This window comes from Gigantopelta aegis, chromosome 10, assembly GCF_016097555.1.
Source record: "Gigantopelta aegis isolate Gae_Host chromosome 10, Gae_host_genome, whole genome shotgun sequence".
Lineage (NCBI taxonomy): Eukaryota > Metazoa > Mollusca > Gastropoda > Neomphalida > Peltospiridae > Gigantopelta > Gigantopelta aegis.
This window is the reverse complement of record NC_054708.1, coordinates 4,866,541-4,882,721: the sequence shown is the minus strand read 5'-3', so window position 1 is coordinate 4,882,721 and position 16,181 is coordinate 4,866,541. Positions and strand designations below refer to the sequence as shown.

General features: G+C 35.5%; 1 protein-coding gene across 2 annotated transcripts in view; it reads left to right on the top strand.

Moving 5' to 3' along the window:
- Positions 1 to 1,525: 1,525 nt before the first annotated feature.
- LOC121384100 (lipase maturation factor 1-like) overlaps positions 1,526 to 16,181 on the top strand; it is a 30,355-nt gene continuing 15,699 nt past the window's right edge. Inside the window, exons 1-5 of one of the 2 annotated variants that reach the window (XM_041514333.1) lie at positions 1,526 to 1,804; positions 9,444 to 9,753; positions 10,567 to 10,577; positions 11,399 to 11,547; positions 13,460 to 13,525. In XM_041514333.1, coding sequence (XP_041370267.1) covers positions 1,573 to 1,804; positions 9,444 to 9,753; positions 10,567 to 10,577; positions 11,399 to 11,547; positions 13,460 to 13,525 — 768 coding nt within the window. In that variant the 5' untranslated portion in view covers positions 1,526 to 1,572. Of the gene's footprint in view, positions 1,805 to 7,042; positions 7,244 to 9,443; positions 9,754 to 10,566; positions 10,578 to 11,398; positions 11,548 to 13,459; positions 13,526 to 16,181 lie in introns of those variants that run through there. The other variant, XM_041514334.1, reaches the window with a different exon arrangement.

The window sequence follows — 16,181 nt, the reverse complement described above, 5'->3', positions numbered from 1 at the left end:
CCCGAAACAAACGTATTAAAACAGGCTATGGTATGTGCTGTCCGGTCTATGAAAAGTGCATATAAAAGAGCACTTGCTGCCAGTGGAAAAATATAATGGGTTTCCTCTGGGGTCCCCACGAGTACTCCAGTCCAATACTTTGAACTCGTGGAGAGCCTAGTTTCATCTAACAAGTAACAAATTACCAAATGTTTGACATCCACTAGCCGATTATTATTAAATTAATGTCCTCTAGTTATGTGACCGGTTGGACCGGTAGAGAACTAATAACGTTTTAGTAATTCAGTAAGTTTTGAAAATCGAGTAAGTGACTTGTAGGCCTATATCAATTGGTTATGCATTTTCTTTTCAATACGTGGACAAATGTGCCAAATGTTAAAACATTTTCAATATTGTTTATACATTTAACAAGAAATATTTTTTTAAAGTTAAAATTTCCTTTCAATGTTATTGATGTTGCATGGTTTGTCAATGGTGTTACCTGATTTTATGGTGTTACCTTGTTTGGTTAAATCACTGACAGTAACACCACTGACAAAATAAAAATATATACTCTTCCAACCATGTGATTAACAAATGGTTTCTATGTGTTCAGTAATCAAAACCCAATATGTTTTATATGTTATATCATTTAATTTGTATAAAACTCCACCTGCCATTGACTCAAAATGGTAACACCACTGACAGAGAATGAACATACCCTACTGATTTAAATAAATCCGAATAAAATTAATATTATTTAAGAAATTCGTCTTTTAGGGTGCCATTTACTTCCTTTTAGCACTGCAGTGGCCAGTGATGTTCAAAACGGTCAACTTTGGTATCATATATATATATCATAATCAGAAATTCACCACTGACATAAACAGTTGTATTGACATTTTTTTCATACCCATATTTTCAAAAACTATTAAACATTGTTTATTCTACTCTATTTGGTTGCTAGTAATTCTAATGTTTAATGTGTAAGAATGGTAGGCTACAAGTGTATTTCATAATTTTGTATTCTGTTTTCAAAACATTAAAAAATATAACTTGAAATTTGGGTGATGATGTTATAGTGACAATGTAAAACAGCAGATATATGCATATAAAAACAGCTATATATATAAAGTAAAGTAAATTAAATAACAAACACAAATGTATGTTTACTTTACTAGGGATTTGTTTGTTGCTGAAAGTGCAAATGTGATAACATTTGGAATATGTAAACAAAAAATAACATTTAATGAATGACCTGGCCTATAAAACTTTATTATTATTTTATTATTATTATTATTATTATTATTATTAAAAATATATATACAGTAATTTTTAGATTTGTATTTATTTAGTCATTATTATTATTATTATTTTAAAAAATATTTAAATTTTTTAAAATGTTTTATTTTTATGTTTTGAGAACTAACAAAGTAAACGACGACGGAGTTATCGTTCGTCAATAGACTGGATTATAAATGTTAACTTATAATTATGTTGGTTTGAGCTATGCGTAACAATTCTAACACACAGTGTGGCTTTTAAAACTAAATTTGTCTATGAAAGATTTAAAATTGTGATCTTACGATAATTATGACAAGTGAAAAACGAAATGTCAACGTTGCCAAAAAGGATGGGATTCGACACAGGAAACTAGATGCACAGAATAAGAATGACAACGCCAGCATCGAGACAAATTACGGAAAGGACTTCACTGACACTTCACCAAAAACTGGGTCTTTTGCATCGTCTGCAGTCAGCATAGAAACGGGCACATATTGGCTCACGCGCGTTGTTTTAATACGTTATTTAGGATTTATTTATTGTAAGAATTTGTTAAAAATATCATTGGCTTTGGCATTGTTAATATCATATATGTATGGTATTTTATAGGAAGACCACTTTATAGCCTTGACTAGCCCGAGTACTCTGACTGCAAGAGAGCTAGACGGACATTTGGACATAAACACGCTCTCATTACAGTCAGAGACCAACCTATGTCTTTTTTTGGCAATTCCTGACTACCAAACGGTAGGCAACGAGTCCCGCTCTAATACCACAACAATCCTATGTTTGACGTCAAATACCTTTACATCAATCATTTTCGAGTTAAGTGATAAAAAAAAATCCACATATTAATCACTAATACACATACTACAGAAAGAAACCCGACAGCATCCACATTCAGCTACGCTTCGTGACACTCCGTCGCAACAATTGCAAAGCTCGACGATCTATTTCGAGACGTAGACCACGTGATCGCGCACTGGGCGATTCCGCCTTGTGCAGCAGTTACAGGGGTCGTCTCATAAGAGGAGGCAGTACGTAGCACATACTTTTGCCGTATCCTGTCGATAACACCCCAAATGTATCCTTCAAATTCAAAATGGAATCAGTAATGTGTAATTGTTTTGGTTTAATGACGTAATGAAATCCAAATTCATCCAAAACGGCATTAGCCAACTCTTCCATGTTGTAACTTCGCTTGATATGAGACGGCCCCTGTAACTGCTGCACAAGGCGGGATCACGTGGTCTACGTCTCGAAATAGATCGCCGAGCTTTGCAATTGTTGCGATGGAGTGTCACGAAGCGTAGCTGAATGTGGGTGCTGTCGGGTTTTTTTCTGTAGTATGTGTATTAGTGATTAATATGTGGATTTTTTTTTATCACTTAACTCGAAAATTATTGATGTAAAGGTATTTGACGTCAAACATAGGATTGTTGTGGTATTAGAGCGGGACTCGTTGCCTACCGTTTGGTAGTCAGGAATTGCCAAAAAAAGACATAGGTTGGTCTCTGACTGTAATGAGAGCGTGTTTATGTCCAAATGTCCGTCTAGCTCTCTTACAGTCAGAGTACTCGGGCTAAGCCTTGACATACAACCGTGTCCGGTGTATCGGCGCGTCCGGTGATTCGGCGCACTTGGTATTTTGCATGAGTATGCTTAGGAAGTTGTCATGTTGTCGGAGTTTTTAACGAATTAAAGTTCAATTCCTTTTTCAATGGTTAATCAAGTATCAACATATTTATTTTTAAGGGTGCAGTTAATTTTTTTTTATAGAATTATCAATAATTATATAATAATTTCAAAATAAATCATTCACCTGTTTTCGTGTTTACAAACGCGAAGTAGGTCATCCTTATTGATATTAAGAATGTTAAAACCAGTCTAAAAACACCTTTCCCGCATTTAAAAAATTATAGTCAACAGTATAAATGTAATTATTTTTGTTGGGTTATTTTTTTATTTAAACCGAAAAAGAAAACACAGGCAAATGCAAACAAAACGAAAATTTTACACCTTAATTGACGGTCATTCCATTTCACAATTGTCACATTGTTATAAAAATAAAAGCGAAATAAGATCCACGTGTGTGCACAATCTACCCGAGAAAAATAAAATCCATGTAGGCATCTTAGCCATGCATGACAATGAACATGTATGCATCTGCAGTACTGTGCCACTCAAGAAAACGATGCCGAAACTGATCATGAGATGGGGTCATATGTGATCGTTCATTTTCATAGTAATATTTTTAACAAGACAAAACAAAAAAGTACTAAAATAATTCTGGCACAATAGTGTAGCGTTTATAGGCTAAAAGTGAGGTCATGGGCGGTTTATAAATAGCGGGGTCAACGATCTACATCTACTGCGCCGAATCACCGGACATGCAAATCGTTTTGGATACAAGGGGGTGCCTATATTTATGCACCATTTTAAAATGTTTATTTACTACAGACATAAAACAGTTTGTAGTGTATTTCAGATTATGCACTTCTTCATTGGTGAGAGACGCATTTTATTAAATATTTCACAATGTTCACATAGAAACTGGTCCTTGAAAGCTTAGGTGCGCCGATACACCGGACAGCACTGTAGGTACCACAGACCAAACAAATGTTATTTTTTTCCCCTCATGGTCATAGTTTCATTAAAACTGTTGCTCTTATTGAAAAAAACACATCACTATATTATCAAATGAAGCAAAATAAGGTCGTAGTAGCCTTGTACTTCTGTGACCAAACATGGCCGACATGACGATCTTAATGTTGTTTACGTCCACTTTTGTAAACAAAAAAATAACAGAGAAATTTTCGTTGTTACGTTGTAAGCTTATAGATGTTACAAGCAGTTATTAATGTTGCATCTCTGAAAATTTCAAGTGAAAATATAAGGGTTACTATTATTTCTGATAACATATGTATTCTTGGGGTAGGTTTGAAACCTCTCCAAAATAACAAAAACACAAATCTTGGAATACGTAATTTAATGACATAATAATTTATGCAAATGTTACATCAGAATAACAATTTCAGTTCACATTTATTCACGCTTATACAATAATGTACATCCAGACCAATAATAAAAAGGAAAACATAAAGGTTTAGATCGCAGATGGAAAGTGGATACACATATTACATAAAAAATAAGCTTCGTGTTTCAAAAACAAAGAGAGAAAAAAAGAAAGATATATATTTACCTAGACTCCTATTAATATTGAATACTAGATTTCAATAAAAGATGCAATAGAACTTATCATCTGTACCGGTCTTTTAACTCAAACCAGTAAAAACTTAAGTATGCTTAGGAAGTTGTCATGTTGTTGATGTTTTTAACAAATTAAAGTTCAATTCCTTTTTCAATGGTTAATCAAATATCAACATATTTATTGATAAGGGTGCAATTAAAAATTATTAGAATTATCAATATCAATAATTAGATCATAATTTCAAAATAAATCATTCACCTGTTTTTGTGTGTATAAACACGAAGTTGGTCAGTCTTATTGATATTAAGAATGTTAAAACCAGACTAAAAACACCTTTCCCACATTTTTTAAATTATAGTAAACAGTATAATTATTATACATTTTTGGGGGGTTATTTTTATTTAAACTGAAAAGGAAAACACAAGCAAATGCAAATGCAAATTGTCACATTGTTACAAAAAATAAAGGCAAAATAAGATCACAATCTACCTGAGAAAAAAATCCATGTAGGCATCTTAGCCATGCATGACAATGGACATGTATACATGCATCTGCAGTACTGTGCCACTCAAGAAAATGATTCTGAAACTGATCATGACATGGGTCATGTGTGATCGTTCATTTTCATAGTAATATTTTCTACAAGGCAAAACAAAAAAGTACTAAAATATTCCTGTGACAATAATGTTGCATTTATGGGCTGTATATAAATAGCGGGGTCACCGATCCACATCTACTGCGCCGAATCACCGAACATGCAAATCGTTTTGGATACAAGCTAGGGGTGTCTACATTTATGCACAATTTTAAAACGTTTATTTACTACAGACATAAAACAGTATGTAGTGTATGTCAGATTATGCACTGCTTCATTGGTGAGAGACACATTTTATTAAGTATTTCACAGTGTTCACATAGAAAATGGTCTTTGAATGCTTAGATGTGCCGATACACTGAATAACACTAGGAATTTTATCATCTGACATCATTTATTAATAATTAACCTGCTTGCACCAACCCATCAACTTTTGATTAAATATACTACTCAAAAGAATTTAAGGGTCAAAAATTTATAACCAAATAAGTTTCAGAGTGTATTAGATTGATGATGTAAACTACACCAATTTTTTTATTTATTGTTCCATATTTACAAAAAAACACAAATAAACGTCACTGTATACAAGAAAGTCACATGACATGCTGTCAAAGTTCAAGGTTGTCAAACATGGATTTTACACATTAGAACATTCGTTTAATAGTGTGTGAATCCACCCCTGGCGCGAATACACTCGACACATCGTTGCCTCATGCTGTTGATCAGACGTCTGAAGAACTCTTGGGGAATGGCCTGCCACTCTGCCATAAGAAGTTGACCCAGATCATGAAGGTTGGCCGGAGGGGCATGGTTATCCCGAACTCTCCTGCCTAATTCGTCCTAGGCGTGCTCTATTGAGGCCAAGTCAGGCGAATATGCTGGCCAATCCATCCTGGCAATACCTTGTTGTCTGAGAAAGTCCGTTACCACCCTGGCGCGGTGGGGTCTGGCATTGTCATCCTGCAGAACTGCCCCGCCGCCAATCTGCTGAAGGCCTGGGAGAACCAACGGCCGGATAATCTCATTCAGATAGCGGATTCCATTCAGATTGCCATCCACCACATAGAGGGGGGTCCTGTGGTGGATAGAGATGCCGCCCCACACCATGACGCTGCCACCACCGAACCGGTGACGTTGTCTAACGTTAACGTCAGCGAAGCGCTCCCCAGGACGTCTGTAGACACGAACCCGACTGTCGTTGAACTGGAGACTAAACCTGGACTCATCAGTGAACATCACTCAACCCCACTGAACACGTTGCCACCGCAGATGAAGCGTGCACCAGTGACGTCTGGCCGTTCTGTGACGTGGTAGGAGTGGTGGTCGAACAGCCTGGCGATGGCAGCGTAGATTATTGGCTCTCAGACGATTGCGTATGGTTTGATCAGACACTCGAGTTCCAGTCGCAGACCGCAGATTGTCACGTAATCGGCGTGCAGTGGTTGTGCGTTGACGTAGAGCCATATTGGTGATGTAGCGGTCCTCTCTATTTGTAGTGCTTCGGGGTCTTCCCGAACGTGGACACCAAGTCCCAGAGCAACATTTTTTTGCGTATTGCCATCCTGAAGCCAAGCAATAGCCCTTCCTCGATCTTCGATAGTCAGTTGAAGTCGTACCATTGTCGAATTTTGAGTGTGCACCGTACATGAACGCAAGCTCCAATTATACGGAAATTCAGCATTGGGAACATGGAATACATGTGCAAAGTGTGCAAATGAAGCGCTTTGTGAAAAAGCAAGTTATGGGCACTTAGCAGACCTTTCGCTTTCGCCCTAATTTACGTGCAAATGTAAGCATGTTTTCGCCATTAGAACTAGTCGACAGTGTCAATGACAGTGGATTTTAATTCATTTATGGGTTGCTTAGACCCACTTTCGTCAAAATGGAACAATACCATGCGTGACATTATGGTCTAGCTAATATAATTGACATTCAGAAAATAATGCCGAAAATATCGTCTGACCCTTAAATTCTTTTGAGTAGTATATAATCGTTAAAATGGTAATCAATTAACAAAGATTTGAATTATTAGGAATAACCACGTATTGTCATTTTACCATGGATACAAATTGATCATGTTACCTTTAATATGTAGATGATATTCATAATCTGTTTCCTTTATGTTCACGTGAAGATGAAAACAAACCCAAACTCTTTACAGCCAGCATATTTATGTAAGTTCCATCATCTAAATTATAGTAACTATTGTAGTTAGCATTTTTCTATGACAATCAATTATGAATTTTTATAATCATGATTCAGTCGTCACATTAATAGAAGAGCCCAACCAATCAATTCTCAATTTTAATTGATCATTGGAACACAACTTGTATTTTATTGTTATGCATGGTCAGCGGTTGCAAAACGAAGTACTATAGTAGGCGTTGGAACTGACAGAGTAGGAGTTGGGGGTTTATCGAGAGCTACAGACACTCAGTAATGGGGGCACACGGGGTGGGGTTGGGGGGGGGGGGGGGGGTGGCTCTATGGGCCAGAGTCTGTTACCACAGAAGTGTGCAATGTAGTCCACTTGTAATGCATATAGTTGGTGAGATTGTTGGCCCAAGAATAGAACAAGTATGACTCAGTGGTTTTCCGTTTAAAAAACAAATGCTACATGTATTTTCTGTTTCATGTTTATGTAAATTCCGTTTCATTTCCATTTCAGACAACAATATGTAATTAACAATTGAACTAACACAAGTTGTGAAAAATTAAAGGGTCCGAAAATATACTGGCATCGACATCCGTCCCTATTTGTCATTAAATCAACCTAAGCCTACATATTAGTAGCGAAAAATCGCATCAGGAGCAAAGGCTACAATTATAATAACTACATAAAGCATGATTGTCCAACAATTAAGTGCACTGCTTTATTCAACGGGGCTTAGGGTTCACAAAACGTAAGATTTATTTTATCATCTCTTTGACAGTCTAACATTGTCTGCAATTTGAAGTATGCACATGACACAGCGGAAATAAAGTAACATTGCAACATTCAGCCATCTGCTTTTTGTAAACGTTTGCAAACATATTTTGACTGGTGGTTCCCGAAATGGTCATAGGTTTAATGTGTAGCGTAAAAATCTGTCTTCCAAGACATGCGTTAGCGATAAACCGGTGGCAAAACTGTGAAAAAAACCTGTCCCATCTGCGCTAGCACAACAGACTAAGCAGTAAACCAGCCCCAAGTTCAGCCAGCAAACGTTTTGCTAACGTTCGCGAAGTATTTGGTTGGTTCCCAATGTGACCATTTGGTTTACCGTGAAGCACATAATCCAGTCTAGCGTTTGCCAATTGAATAGTATTGCGCACTGGTCAAGCATCAGTTTTACAGCATGTTGCAATAGTAAAATAGTATTAATTTTTTTTAACTTCGCAGAAAATCGTAATTCCGTTTCCAAATGTAAATTCCGTTTCATGATTGGAATTCCGTCCGTTTTCTGCGATTGCGAAAAATCACTGGGTCTAAGTGTGCTCATGAATCAACACAAAATATATTTTAAAAACAAAGGCAATGAGCAGTAATGATGCCTTGTTTTGCAACCACTGATGGTGTGCATTGGGTACATGCAAATCGGGCCAGGGAAATCAACAATGTAGATATTGCATGATATACCATTATCATACAACAGAATTTTCAGATTTTCTACATACCATGTAGATCAAATATCTTTTATTATTTTATATAGCTGTTTATATTCAGTATTTATCAACATAAATTACCCGATACTTTAATTGGGAGATAAACATTTCTCACTTGTTAGCATGATTACCCTTGAAATTTGTACAAATATATTCAGCTATCATTTTTACTAATAAAAAAATATTTTTCTACATGATGTTTGTTTGCATTTGTGCTTTTTATATAACATCATTGCTAGTACTTGAGTTGTTTTGGTTAAACCGCATGACTGTGAATAAAAATGGAATTGTTGATAGTCAAGTGTACTGTACCTTAATTGTAATTTAGAATGATTACCAAATGGATCTGTATTTGAATTTTAAGTAAAATCCACTTTTGATCTTACAATGTTACATACTATGTGAATTGACCATGGATACATACTATGCAACTTCATGGTCACAGATCACTTTTGTTATATGTACACAGAACTTTACCTTAGTTTCACACCCAATTGCCGATGTATTTTTCATGCTGGGGCATCGGTAAACATTCATTCATTAAAGGTTTCGGATGTTGGGACTGAGGTTGTTAAAAAACCAATATGCAGCCACATATTTAATAACATAAAATGTATTACAATGATTGTATAATCCAATATAAAGATTTGCAAACTAAAATACATGAACCATTTGATAGAAGTAATACATACACATACATGTACGTCTACAACATATTTTTAATTTCAGTTGTTGCCTTCCTTGTTGCCCTTGATCAAAACAAGCAGCTTATTGGCCTGAAAGGTCTGCTGCCTGCAGACAAACATCTTGACCATGTGAAGGACAGGGCTCAAGGCATCAACTGGGTTACCTTCAACTATGTGCCCAGCATCATCTGGCTCTTTGACTACCAGCAGCACCTTGACGTGATCCTCGACTACATCGCGTACGCTGGGCTCGGTCTGTCATGCTGTCTTATTGTGCGTGGTTCCGCCAACTGGATCGTCATGCTTTCTCTGTGGATGCTTTATCATTCTATTGTCAATGTGGGCCAGAGATGGTGAGTTGCTGGAGTCTGCGGCAGGGAACATTTTGTTCAGTATTGCCTCACGATTCGCTAAGCATGTTTCAGAGATTGCTACACAATTGTAAAACATTAAACAGTAATTGCTAATCAATTTTCAATTGACTAGAAATATCAATAATCAAGATTTTGATTACAAAATGTTCCCTTTGTGGAGAAAAATAACTGTTTATACTTACATATATGTATAAGGAATATGTATATAATAATATAAATTAAATAATTTTTGGGACTTTTTACTATTATAGGTATTTTCACCAGTGTACAAAACATATTTTGTTTTGCTAACCCCTTCTCTCTCCTAAATGTGTTTTTTTATTTTTTATTAAAGCTCTACTCATCCAGCATAAGATTTGTATGCTTGATATAATGTTGATAATTGTCAATAACCCATTATAGTATTTAGTTTCCAACAGTTTAGGATTTCTTGGAATATGGCAAACTGGCAAAGTTCATTTGAATAAATCCCATTCTATAAGTGCTAATAATGACCAGTCTGTAAGCATGTATTCATGTTTATTATTAGGTGGCATTACAGTTTTGAATAAATCCCATTCTATAAGTGCTAATAATGACCAGTCTGTAAGCATGTATTCATGTTTATTATTAGGTGGCATTACAGTTTTGAATAAATCCCATTCTATAAGTGCTAATAATGACCAGTCTGTAAGCATGTATTCATGTTTATTATTAGGTGGCATTACAGTTTGGGTTCTCAGATATGTTTTACATGAAATGGTTTGATTGTAAGTGTGGAACTTTATCATGCTTCTCTCTTATTTTTTGCAGGTATTCATTTGGTGAGTACATCAATGGACTGTATTAGTATTAGAGGACACTTACTTGGATTTTGTAAACATGCATTTTGAGATAATTAGTAACTGTTTAGTATGTTGAGATGATCAAATTCGGTTTTGTATTTTGTTATTAATATGATTTTTGTATGCTCTTACTAGTTGTAGTGTCACTAATTTAATTTGTTCATGTCTCAGAGCTATTTATTTTTCCATTTCTGTCCTTTTCTTCCCACGTCATAGGATAGCATGACGTTACATAGAGCTCATCAGAACCCATTTTGTGGGAAATGATAAGCATACACATATTTTTTTATATTTAAGTAAACCATAGGAGTCTTATCAATTTCATTGTGTAACAAAACAATTATTAAACATATTTTATTGTGTAATAAAACAGTTATTGGCCACATTTTGTGAAATATGATTGTCAGGTTTTTTCGACTGAAGAAGGTTGATAAAACCTGCTATTGCTCTCACTGTGGTCACTAATTGGTTCTATAAAACATCTGTTGGGTGGTGTAAATGTCTTTTAAGGACATTTAGTGTAACTAGGTCTAACTGTACATGAGCAATGAAGATAATACAACACTTGGTATTTGTGCAAATTAATTGAATTAGTTTAATTTTAAAATATATTATAATAGTATAAAATTACAAAATTTTAATATTGTTCATGTAAATAACAAAATGATGCCAGTACCTTAATACCATAGTTAATATTCCTGCTGCTACATAATGTGTATACGCCTCATGGTCATTGATATTATGTCAATTTGTATTGAATTAGTACTTGTCAGTGTTTGTACTTTCTGCTTTCAATTCAGGATGGGAATCGCAGCTTCTGGAAACTGGCTTTTTGGCAACTTTTCTCTGTCCAGTGTTGAACGTTTCAGTTCTTCCAAAACACACTCCAACATCTCGAGTCGTCATCTGGGGATATCGATGGCTTATTTTTAGAATAATGTTGGGTGCAGTAAGTGTAGTTTTTGTGGTCATATCGATGGCTTATTTTTAGAATAATGTTAGGTGCAGTAAGTGTAGTTTTTGTCATCATATCGATGGCATATTTTTAGAATAATGTTGGGTACTGTAAATGTAGTTTTTGTGGTCACATCTATAGTTTTGTAGTCATTGCAGAATCATAACAAAAAATTGTCTAGAATAATGGCAGAAGCATTTACATGTGTACATGTATGCCACATATACCAGGCATGTGATTCTTCCACTGATTGGTAGAATTCCGCTTTTAAAAATGTTTTCCTTTCATTCATTTTCCTTGCATTCTGCACTCGATTACGTGCCTTCGGCACGCATGTATCATTTTGATCTCTTTTTAGAAATGTTTCAGTCACATACCTGATATACGAATGTATCAAAATAATGTGTGGTGACACTTTCACCAGCTAATTGTTACAGTAAAATGTTCTGACTTGCGTTATAAATTAATTACATTTTGTTTCGGAGACAATTTTTTCTCTGAACATATTTGCCTACTTTCAAACAAAACGGCCATTCTGCTTTGAAACAGAACACAAGGTGCAAGGCTCACAGTGGAAATCATTTTGTTTTAGCCAATTTTCAGATATGTGGAATATTTCCCAGACCTTGCTTTTTAAGGTGTGCAGATGCGATCGCGCTCGTATAGCGCACATAATTTCAATCTGACAAGTGTGAAAAGCAGCGCACGTCACACTCAACAAACGGCGCACGTAAAATAGATGGGTATATTTATTTCCACAGTTTACAAAAATCAACAGTTTTCATAGCTCATTTAGCTGATAGGCAGGTCCTTTTATTAAAACAATAAAAATTAAAAACATGGCAGTGGTTTCCATGCAGTCGTTAAACTGGTATTTCTCTTTGTTGAACAAGTCGGGAAATACTGGTTTAATAGACAATTTTGTAGACGTACCAGTCAAAATCCAATCGGAGCTACACTGCCTATTTTGTTTATTTTGGAAAGTGATTTTTCACTCGCCTTAGCATATTGAGGTGTGCAATTTCCTACTCGCCTATAATTTTCAAAACCCATGGACTGATTTCCTTTAAAATTATTTTTAAAAAGCTAATTTAAAGAAAATTTTGGTATTCTAACACTAAATGTTGTAGCCATTTTGTTTTTAAATATTAGCAATTGGCTAATGTGATTATAGACAGGGTGAACCCAGAAGGTGTGATGACATGGGTAAGTTGCAATACAATATGTTCCATGATACTTAATGGCACTGACCCTAATCATTAGACAGTGTAAAACATTTTTAGCAACTACAGCTGTTTTCATATATAATATACTACGTAAGTGTTGCTTAATTTATCAATTTTTAGCAAACCCAATGTGTTTCTGGTCATCCTCATATCTGTAGTAGCTCAAACTGTATTTGATGAAGAACAAAAGCGGTATGTTTTTTAAATGGGGATCATTGACTTAACAGCGTGTATGTATTGTGATAGAATTGCCCTACATTGAGGCATCCATTTTGGACCTGGGGCGGGATGTAGCCCACTGGTAAAGCACTCGCTTGACACGCGATCAATCTAGAATCGTTACCCATCACTGGGCCCATTGATCTATTTCTCATTCCAGCCAGTACACCATGACTCGTATATCAAAAGTCGTGATATGTGCTATCCTGTTTATGGGATGGTGCATATAAAAGATGCCTTGCTATGAATGGAAAGATGTAACAGGTTTCCTGTATAAAACTATATGTCAGAATTACCAAATGTTTGACATCCAATAGCCGATGATAGTAAATTAATGTGCTGTATTGCTCTATAATTACATCAGTAGTGTATAACTAATTAATTTTTTTTAATCTACTGATGTCTTTGAATACATAGATAATTTACATTTATTTGATATTAACATGTTTTCTGTGTTACAGGGACTGATAAAGATAAGGGGAGACAAATGTTGGCGAGATTTGACTTGCATGAATTACCACTATGAGGTAACTAACTTAGGATATGTCGGCTTTCAAAGTTCAGAGAGGTTAGCCATTTGTAACTTTTATCTGATGCTTGTAGCTATAAACAACTCTGGATAATATATGGTCAGGGTGTAGTGCAGTGGTAGAGGTAGAGAGCTTATCTGAGGTGTAATATGTAATAGGATCGATTGTCCTTAGAGGTCTTGTCAGGTTTTTGTTCTGTTCCATACAGAGTCTCTGCGACTCATACATCAAACACCATGATATATGCTATCCTGTGTTTGTGAAAGTGCATATAAAATAGTTCTTGCTGCTATTGGGTAGAAGCGGTGATAAAATTACAATAGGTCATTCCGAGTCAAATCACCCAATGGGTTTAACTCTGATTTGGTTGAAATTTGTTTTCTAGAGAGATTTTGGCTGAAAATGCTTAATTTTTAAAGATGAGCTCAATCGGACCAGCGGTTTGGGTGCTACAGCTCGCCCATTTTGGCAAAAGTCACGAAACTTGGGCGGGTGGATTCCAAACACTTGGCTTACTATATAGACTACATGTATCAAGTCTATCTATGACAGGACACAAACAAACTTGAACATGTTTTAATTAATTACAGTACACCAATGTTTGATTTATTGTATAAGTTACAATCTAAAGTATCGGAAGTGTTTTAGAATAATATATGTACACTTACATTTTCGGAAGCAGCCTCAGAAAGTTGTGAATTTGAAATAAAAACACCCCAGAACTTTTCCCATTGTCTTAACTTGATGAACATGTGGTTGTTTGGGGTTCACACCTGGTGTTAACTTAACGTTACTTTATATGTACTAAAGCATAGAACAGTATCTATGGATTATAGGTTTCCAGAGAATGAATGCATTCATTATAACACATGGAAACAGATCAGTTAGGGGCTTACATTTTGTAATTATGGTATATATCATCTATAGTTGAGGTTTGTGGTATATACTTAGAACATTCCAATATTTGCTATATTGACAAATTTTACATAAATCGTCAATATGGGCATGGCTTCTACAAAAATTGGAGACCGTCAACTGTTTTAATTTCCATTAATTATTGTTCATTATGGTCAGTAGTATGTGTGTGCCAAATTTCAAGAACATGCAATGTCTACTCATAGTCGGTGGGAATTATCCTTCACAGGGTACTAACTAAATTGAAGTTAAATTGCTTGGAAAAGGGTTTTTGATTGACTTTTGTGGACTATAGAGGAATATTACACCTCTAGTTCTGTTATATTTTGTAGGAAACATGTTTGACTATAATTCTGACCAATTTTTATTTCAAGGTCATGAGGGCAACAAGGTCAAAGTGATGGTCAAAAGGTCATCAGACTTTAACTTACATCAAAAGATTTGGAATCCTTGGGCAATTCCCATTCAAGAGATGCCATTTCCATCAAGATTAGACCAGTGGTTACTTATTTATGGACGTTCAAATATAGGGACCCCCACCAAATTTTGGTGACTTTTGCCAAAATGGGCGGGTTGTAGGACTCAAACCGCTGGTCCGATTGAGCTGATCTTTGAAAATTAAGCTTTTTCAGCCAAAACCACCATAGAAACAAAATTCCAGACAAATCTGAGGGGGTGAGGTTAAAAATTCTTCTCTTTTTTGTGTGATTTGACACAGAATGTCCCATATGTGAAGACACTAAATTGCAGTGAAGGTAGTAAGCAGAATTTTTCACTAGTCCACCGGAAAGAACATCTAGAAATCGGCTTGTCCACCAATATCTTCACTTGTCCATGTAAGCTCTTTGTTTACTTCATTCTAGTGGTCATGTTTTGAAATTATGGTACTGCTTTAGAGATTTTAATTTTTCTGCCAAATAACCGTTAATTGAGGTACATTTTGCTTATTCAAGTAGATTTCATGTGTCAGGCAATTGGATAATTACTTATTTTGAATAGCCATCCTAAAACATGTTGAGGTGTTGTTAACCATGTATACCTTTCCTTCACTGTATAATAGATGCAATTGTTTTTCAGAAATATACAACATTGATGAGAATGAATGATATGCATAAAATATTTGCTTATATTATTATAAATGACAGAAATCTAAACTAGTGGAATAGGAGAATGCAGGTGAATCATAGATAGCCTGTCTGAGATGTGCTTTGTTGAAGTATCACCCCTGTAGTGTGTGTTTTGGGCTAGTTTCCGTTCCATCCAGCAGTGTGATTAGACTAGCTTGAGGACTTTAGATTGCACCAAGGCTGAGGCGATAAAGGGTGTGATCAAAATAAGCAAGCTCAAATTAAGTACAAACATTCTATCCTCAAAACATTTCACCTCTAAATCAATGGACTGTTAAGCTGTGTTAGATTAAAATAACTTGAAATGCATTTCTGAAAATGTACATCTATTTACCAACTGTTACTAACATCACTGCACTAAAAATACCTTGTAGTGCTCAGAAAAGAACAAAAACTGTTGTGTTAAATGAGTGAGATCTAAAGCACTGTTTACGATTGTTTCGTGCTGGGGTGTCGTTAACCAGTCATTCATTCATTCATTTCTGCTAGCTATGGTTTCGTGCTGGGGTGTCGTTAACCAGTCATTCATTCATTCATTTCTGCTAGCTATGGTTTCGTGCTGGGGTGTCGTTAACCAGTCATTCATTCATTCATTTCTGCTAGCTATGGTT